The sequence below is a fragment of the Echinops telfairi genome, unplaced genomic scaffold (assembly GCF_000313985.2).
Source record: "Echinops telfairi isolate 266 unplaced genomic scaffold, ASM31398v2 ScPeMD7_5;HRSCAF=22, whole genome shotgun sequence".
Taxonomy (NCBI): domain Eukaryota; kingdom Metazoa; phylum Chordata; class Mammalia; order Afrosoricida; family Tenrecidae; genus Echinops; species Echinops telfairi.
Window position 1 is genome coordinate 39,133,622 of NW_022103901.1, and position 9,138 is coordinate 39,142,759.

The window sequence follows — 9,138 nt, forward strand, 5'->3', positions numbered from 1 at the left end:
GGTTTTGAGAAACGATGTACAAATGCGCTTTACACAATTGATGTGTGTATGGATTGGGATAACAGTTGTATGAGCCCCTAATAAAATGTTAAAAAAATAAATAAATAAAAATAAAACCATATGCATAAACAACAACAACAAAAAAAAAGAACTAGAAAAAAACAAAAAAAAAAGAAAAGGGAAAATGATATGATGTGCACCCAGTGGGGCAGTGCTACCAAAGCTCAGTTCTAGAGCCCAAGGCCCCCTGAGTCCAATTGGGCTGTCATCACTTAGGGATCTTGAGAGGTGGAGACGGAGGCTCAGACAGGAGTGAGAAGTATAGAGAGGCTTTATTAAGGTGAGGGAAAACTCCCGGATGAGTCACGCAACCCAACAAATTATGTTAGGGAAGTCTCGCCTGGTACCAGGGTGGCAGGAGATCTGTAAGGTATGAGCCAATATGGGGGTATGAGCCGATATGGGGAAGGGAGGTTTCTTGTGCTGCGTTAGCAGGTTTCAGCTGGGGTTGCAAGTTTGGGGTCTGGAGATGACCCGTTGGCAAATCATATTGCTTTTTGCAAACTTACTTCCCGGAATGCTGGGGAGAGGGGGCTGTGTGAGCAAAGGTGACAAAGTTCAGCAGGTTATTTGTCGTGAGAAGCTGGTGCAAGGGGCTGCCTGGTCGGGACCCAGCCCAAACAATTCTGAGAACAGAGCTGTCTCAAAGGGTGATGCAATGGGGCCACTGCCAGAGGGAAAGAGGGCAGGGCCAGCATGGCATTTTAGGGTTCAGAGAGCAGGGCCACTGGGATCTCTTGGACACAAAGGGCAGCCTGTGCCAAAGGCAATCATTCTCAGTCCTTGAAATCAAAACGAACTTTTCCTGCTGGGTTTCAAGCTTGCTTGGGAACTATAATCCTTTTTTCCTTTCGGTTTCTCTCTTTGGAATGAGAATGTCTGCCCTATACCTATCCCACACTTGTGTTTTGGGAGCAGATTAGTTATATTCGAGATTTCTTGAACCCACAGAAAGAAATTTTGTCCACAGAGTCTCACCCATAACTGATTCAAAAGATGGAACTTTTGAACTGATTCTTTTTAGATGAAATGTTACATTTAGACTTAAGGTTGGAATGGGCATGTTAGGGTGGCATGAATTTATTTTGAATGCAAAAAGGGTATGGTGTTTGGGTGGGGCTGGTGGGGTTGTTAAAGAGAGATTGTTTAGATTGGATTGGACTAGGCTCCTCAGAAAAATATGTGACCTCATTTGAAATTGGGCCTTTGCAGATGTAATAAGTTATAGGAGGTCAGAGTAGAAGGAGTGGGGTGGGCTCTACTTCAGTGGGACTGGTATTCTCGGAAGAAAAGAGAGAGGAAAGAAAGATGCATGCGGTCTTGGAGTGATGCATCTACACGCCAAGGAATGGTAAGTACGGGGTTTAGGAAACCCTCAGAAGCGGGTAGGGTGGCAAAGAACAGACTCTTCCTCAGAGATTTGCAGAATGAACTAACCTTGCTGATAACCCTGATTTCAGACTAAAAGTTCCAGAAATAAGAGTAAATACCTTTCTATTGTTGGGTTTAGTTGTTTTGTTTCGTTCACTCTGCAATTTTTCTAGTTATTCCTTTTTTTTCTTTCCACTTTTTTTGGATCATGGTGACAATGTGCACAACCAAACAGTCCCCAATTCAGCAGCTTCTGTGGGCATGTTGCAGTACAGCCATCACTGTTACCCCTTTCCAAATTACTGCAACACTGCCAACAAAGTCAGTGCTTTATATGCCAGAATTCTGCCTTCCCCTCCCTGCTGCCTGCTGTCATTAACAACCCTAAATGTCCGTATAGTTGCTTATTTCACATGAATGGTTGGTCTTTTGTGACTGAATTATTTTACTCAGCATAATGTTTTCCAGGTCTGTCTATGTTGTGGCATACATCAGAATTTCATTTCTTTTTATGTCTGAGTGATATTCCATTGTGTGATACACCACATTTTGGTTATTCACTTGTTGATGGACATGTCTATATTTTGGCTATTGTTAAAAAGTGTTACGCTGAACTTTGGTATACATGTTTCTGCTTTAATTCCTTCTTAGTATACATCTATGATTGAGATTATCTGCTGGATCATATGATAGTTCCATGTTTTACCTTTTAAGGCTCCACCAAACTGGTTTCCACTGTGGCTCTACCATTTTACATTTCCACCAGCACTGGGTGAGGATTCCAGTTCCTCCGTAAACTAACCAACACCCGTTTTCCTTGTTTGTTTGTTTAATTATTGCCATCCTCATGGGGGCGAAGTAGCAAGTTGTTGCTTGGTTTTCCTTTTTTATTGCATTAAAATGTTCATTTTAACTCTCAGCAGCATTGATTACTCCATCAGTGTTGCACAACCATCACCATTATTTATTTATAGATACTTTTTCATCTCCCTTAAAAGAAACATTGTGAATGTGCGGGTGCGCTTTTCACAACTGATGTATGTATGGATTGTGATAAGAGTTGTATGAGCCCCTAATAAAATGATTAAAATAAAAGAAAGAAAGAAACATTGTACCCATTAAGCACAGATCCTTTTAATCCCTCCCTCAGTTCATTGAGGATAATCTTTTCAAGGTTCGGCCATATTGTAACTTATGTTAAAATCTTTATTCTATTGTATGGCAGCATAATATTTCATGGTGTAACTGTGCATTTGTTGATCCATTCATGTTGATAGACAGTTGTATTGTTCCCACATTTTGGCTCCTGTGAATAATGCTACAAGTGCACAACTATCTGTTTTTATTTCTGCTTTCGAGTTCATTCAGGTAATACCCAGGATTGGTATCACTGGATCAAGTGGTAATTGTAGCTTTCACTTTTAGAAAACAAAATAACTCAAACCAAACTCACTGCCATTGAGTCCCTGCCGACTCATAGCGACCTTATAGAACAGGGCAGAACTGTCTCTGTGGGTTTGCGAGACTGTAACTGTTTGTTTGTTGGTTGGTTGGTTGGTTGGTTTTTGAGACTGTAACTGTTTATGGGAATAGAAAGCCTTCTCTTTCTCCCACAGAGCTGCTGGTGGTTTTAAACTGTGGACCTGTGATTAGCAGCCCAACACATAACCACTACGCCAAAAAGCCTCCTAATTGCCAAACTGTTTTCCACAGCAACTAAAGCATTTTACAATGGACAACGTTTCCAAATTCTCCACATCCTCCCAACATTTACTATTATTATTGTATTTAATAATAGCCGCACTATTAGGTATGAAGTGGTCTCAAATAGTAGTTATGATTTGTATTTCCCTAATGAAAAGTACCTAGTGGCAACAGTGTTTAAGTATTAGAATGTTAATCAGAAGGTTCAACACCCCCCACCCCCTGGGGAGAAGTTGCACTTGTTTGCTTTTGTAACAATCTACAACCGTGTCTCCCTGTGGAGCAATTCTCTGTCTGACAAGGTCACCATGAGTCCAAATTTGACTCAACAATAATGGATTAATTACTAATTATTTTGAGCATTTTTCTTTCATTTTTGGCCATTTACTATATTTTATCTGTTCTTTGTTTTGTCTTCCAAAGACTATTACGTACATTAGATTAGGTAAGCCTTTTAGGATAAAATTTTAATTCAGTAATTTCTTTTAAGATTGGCCCAAGTGTTTGTTGCATTTATCAGTAATTTATTCCATTTTTATCACTTAAGTTTAGATGTACTACAGTTTATTCTTTGCTAAAAGACATCTGGATTACTTCCAGTTTGGGCTATTATAAATCTCTGTTTTTCACTTCCTGTGGGTTATTTGAACTTTCTTAGGATTTTTGTTTTGATTTAATTGATTCAATGGCAGCTGGTTTGACTTGGGTATCTAGATTTATCTATGGGGTTTTGTATCTGTGTATAGTAATTTCTCTAGTGATTGTGTTAGCATTACAGTATGCGTGTGTGACTTGACAAAATCTGCTCTAAGGTGGTGGTATAAGTTTTTGTCGATAATCAAATATTTATACTCTTTACGAGGAGAATGATAACCTGTTGACTGTACCCATATTTCTGGTATTTCTGTTCATCCTTCCAAGATTTCCTGTCATTTTCTGTCTCTTTTTAAAACTTCCTATAATCACTCTTTAAAATATAAAACTTTTGTAGCAGTGTAGATCTGCTAGTTTCTCTTCACCAGAGAATGGCATTATATCCAAAGACATTCACCAGTGGATAGATTCACCAAACATGGAATTAATGGTTGACAGGGTTTTTTGTTTGTTTTGTTCAGCACATTAAAAAACAAACAAACAACTGTGCCACTTCCTTCTGTCCTCCGTAGTTTCAGGTGTGGAATTCCTGAAATTGAAAATGGCATTCTAGTTGCTGGCAAGGTGGCAGACACACTACAGAGCGAAGACATGTGAGACCAAATGAAACACTTCTAGGTGATGATCCTGGAACCCTGAGCTTCAGAAGAAAGGATCGTGCGGTGGATGGCATACCAATTAGGAAAAGAAGCTGGACAAAAATGGTTACAGAGGGGACAGATGGAACTGGTGAATTGTCAATTTGCCTGATAGAGCGTGGCCATGTTGAGCTTTTGAAAAGCAGAGTTCAGTAAAGACAGAGACCTGATTATTGGTTTCACTCACCTAAGAAAGCACACGTATCCACACAGTTGACTGGTAACCATAAAGCCACTGTCTCCACGTGGCCCAATCACACCCATAGCTCCCACATAGCTTACCCACTGGGGAGGGCCTGCTTCCGTACCACCTGGTCACTGATACATAATATCCAACACCAGCCAAACCTGTTCTCCACTATTGTGCACACACTCCTATGCTTTATCACAGCCACGAGGGAACAAATGTTGAGTGCCATAGAACACACTAACATACAATCACCGACTCAATTATAGTAACACCACAATATGTCAGAGATAATCAATAGGTAATTTCAGTTCAATGAAGAAACAAGATAGTCTCAAACAAATGACCCAAAGACAGTAAAAAAAAAAAGCAGTCTGAGGGGAAAATGGCATTGGAACTACCTGATAAGGCATTTAAAAGAATGAAACTTACTTTCAGTGACTTTAGAAAACGATCAAGAAAGCTTCTGACAAAATCAAGAAAAACACCTAATGAAAATAAAAAGGCTCAGGAATATTTTAAGAAAATACAACAAGAACAAACTGGCAAAATACTACAAATTATATAAAAATGGCAAACAGAAATCTAAAAGATAAATGCTAAAGTTTTAGAAATAGATGATGCATTGAACAAGCACAGGAGTAGAACTGAATCAACAGAAGACAATTAATGGGATTAAAGAAAAATCTCAATGTTGGTCTGTTACAGGAACAACCAGGGAAAAGGAGAATAGATAAAAAGCCTAGAAATCCTGCGGGACAAGATCAAGAGAAATAACTTACATATGACTGGAATAGCTTCAGAATGGGAAGAGACCAAAAAAATTGTCAAAGGGTTACTCAGAAGTAAATTCATCCACTATGGACACCCGAATTTTGACACAAGGCTGAAACACATTAAATGGGAAAGAGATGGTGTCTACATACAACAATGGTGCTGGCAAAACTGGATGTCTATTTGTTGAAAAAAGAAATGAAACTCATACTTCATACCATATAAAAATGAACTCAAGATGAATGAAAGAGCTAAAGGTAAAACTTATAAATATCATCAATGAAAAGGACACAGGGGCCCTAAGAGATGACGCAAATGCAATAGCAAACATAACTGAAAACACAAAGAGCCACAGACAAACTAAATGGGACTTCTTAAAAATTGGACAATTTGTCCATCAAAGGATTTCATTAAAAGGGCACCTACAGTCTGGACAAAAACATTTGGTAGTGACATATAAGAAGAGGGAGTAGACTTTCTATAAAGCTTATAGAAATCTTGAACACAGTAAGAGAAGCAATCCAATTAAAAAATGAGCAGAAAACATGAATTGACACTTCACCAAAGAAGACATTTAGGTGGCCAACAAACATGAAGGATTGCACGTTCTTGTCAGCTACAGTGGAGATGCGAAGGAAAGCAATGAGATGTCATTTGACACTGGCATTAATAGCAAGGTTAAAACAGAGAAAATGACCAAAGCTAGCAATGGTGTGGAGAGACTAGGACCCTCATACAATGCTGGTGGGACTGTCAAATGGTAGGGTGAATCCTTAAACGTTGGAAATTTTGTATGACCCAGAAATACTTCTACTTAGTGTCTAGCTTGTCTGTCATACAGAAAGAAGAGCTATGACATGAATAGATCTATGCACTCCCGTTTCCATCACAGCACTAGTCACAGTTCCAAAAGGAAATGGAGCCAACCTAAACGCCCAGCAGTGGAAGCACGAATGAGCACACAACACACAGTGGAATATTGTGCCACCGCAAACGATGGCATCTGTGAGGCACCTTCTGACATCAAAGTGGGAGGACTTTATGCTGGCTGAAATGAAGAAATCACAGAAATAATTTGTTGTATTCGACCACTATTGTAAAAAGGCAAGAAAGGGTGTTCATATTAAAAGAAGCATTTCTTGATGGCTCCCTGAGGGGGGAGCAGAAGGGATGGCACCTATATACTCAAGTAGAAGCCGGCCCAAATATCAGCCAAGGTACCCAATTTCACCACAAAAAAACTGCCGAAAACATGTGCTGAAAGACTCTGCTTATACACGAGATATATGTGGTAAATTACTGGTTAGTGAGTGAGTAGACACATGATAAGATGGGTGAAGGGGAAGGCGATATACACTGAAAGAGATGTTAACAACAACAAAGAAGGAAAACAACAACAAAGAAGGATGGAAGCACAGGTAGACACGCGCGAAGTGAAAGACGGGATGGGGAACCTTGGTTTTCATAGGCATTCTCTCCATCCCTAACCTTTCTAAGACATGCACGTTTGGTTTAGCATTGTGCAAGTTAAACAGAGACCACAATGGGAACTGGCTACTGTTCTGAGAATGCATATCAAAGATCTTTGAGGAAATGGAATGAAAAGATAATGAAAATTTTCTGGAAGCTTTCTGAAGGCCCCTCTTGTGAGCAACTAACCAGGTTGAGAGGAAGGTTCTGGTGTTTTTCTCCCGTCATGTAGTTGAGTTTCTATCTTCACGTGCTTCATTTACCAAGGCCCTATTGGCTTATTACCTCAGAAATTATATTAGTTATCGGAAGTTATATGTGTTAGAATGGGGGGATGGGATTGGTAGAAAACTATGCACCTGAAAATTTACAAGAAGTTGTTTATTTCACCGCTCATCTGTTGATTAGCCTTCAGTTTAAGATTTCACTGATTTATTCCTAATAAATTCAACCAGTATGAAAAGGCTGTGGACCCTCTTAGAATTCAGGCATAAAATTGTCTCTTCAAACAAGTCTTGTATGCTCTGCTGTGTGTTTTCTCAATCACAGAAATAAAATAAATTGTTAAAAGGTCTTTTATTATTAGCAAATAAAATGATGACTAGATTAACATTGAAACATTGTAGAAACTTGATTATCTTTGTGGGGCAAAAGAAAAAACTTCAATTGGGGAGATCATGAAGTATATTAGACACCCAGTAGACTAAAAATGATATTTACTGCCTGTTAGATGTGTTCAAACTTCTGTCTACTTTACAGACCCAGTTCAAATGACTTTCTAACATAGACTTTCATTTCTTCCCATCCCTTGTATATACGCATTCCAGTTTTTTCAAACCACTCAACTTCATCTGCATCTCTGTTTCGCCTCCCTCCCATCTTTTTCTTTTCACCTCACCTTGACCTTGTCCCTATCTCAACATAATGTACACTTAAAATGGGTGCATTTGGCTCTCTAAATTAAATCTGTGAATTTTACTTGCAAATTCAAGCTTTTAAAATCCTTTTTATAACATTTTATGGATAAGTATGTGCCCATGTGTGCGTAGACGCACAGCAAAAGATCTGTTGGTTTGAGAACACAAAGCATTGAGGTAGCCATTACACAGTTATAAAGGTAAAAATTGGAGAACATTTACAACACACTGACCTTGGAAAAAAAAACCGTAACCACCATTTATACCTAATTCCCTCCAGGTTAGCACAAACCTCAATGGCAGAAATTTCTTCCGCCACAGGCTACGTGACCTTTTCCTTGAATTCCCAAGATTTGTGTGTTTCCCATTTCCCACACAATTAAGGACAGCTCCGTGTGTGGACACCCTCACCAGCCAAACAGAACAGAACTCTGTGACCAAGGGTCGCGGTCCTCCCATGTGTATCAGTGCCTCGTTCCCAAGGACGTGAGGACTCGGGCTTCCCTGGCAGGGAAACCGTGTCGTGATCAGTGTGACAAAAGTCTGTGGAAGCTGTGAGTCTGGAGCATTTCTCACAAGTGCGTCCTCCCGTCCCACAGTGCTGTCATTTCCACTCGCCTTTCATGGCCACCGGAGGCCCGAACCGTCCCTCGCTTCAAGGCTATGAAATGGATTGTTGCAGATAAATTTTACCTCTTAAAACCTTGTGTTTGCAGAAAGTCCAGTCTCCTCCCTGGAGTCACCTTCGAAAGCTGTTTTAAACTCAAAAGAGACAACTCCAGTGGCACAAATTGCAGCCCAGGTACTTACTGTGAGATGTTCTGTAAGGGACATTCATTCCAAATGGAGAAGTATCTGCTTTGCTCTTGAGGAAGCACTTGGGTCACATTTCAGTGTAGAAAACACTTTAATGTGCTTGAAAATGTGCTATGTGGATCTGCCCATTTATACAATTAAAAGAGTCCAGTTGATTTTTCCCAGAAGGTATGGAAAATAACACAACTTTTCATTTGAAAAAGTAGGAAAGATTTTCAAGGATAATAACCATTGTGTTTGATGGTATACATGTAAGGAAATGAGTACTCTCATAGACTGTCACTCTTCCAGTCAATTAGCATTGCATTTGGGAACACAATTTGGAAGTGAGATGGAATATTTTTTTAGAATGTTTGAGACCTCACTCATTCTGAATGGGTGATTTTTCAGAGTATAGACATCTTAACCCCAGTAGAAACTTACTAGATTAAAAAAAGATTGGATCCCGTCTCACATATTCTTTTTTTTCCCCTTTAAGCATTGTTGAGATGAAATTCATATAACGTAAGTGTAAGCATTACAGTGGCGTTCAGTCCATCACATTGCC

General features: G+C 39.5%; 1 protein-coding gene across 1 annotated transcript in view; it reads left to right on the forward strand.

Moving 5' to 3' along the window:
* Nucleotides 1–9,138, forward strand: part of ATF7IP2 (activating transcription factor 7 interacting protein 2) — a 62,638-nt gene that overhangs the window by 49,986 nt on the left and 3,514 nt on the right. Inside the window, exon 11 of the mRNA XM_045286054.1 lies at nt 8,492–8,577. Coding sequence (XP_045141989.1) covers nt 8,492–8,577 — 86 coding nt within the window. The remainder of the gene's footprint in view (nt 1–8,491; nt 8,578–9,138) is intronic.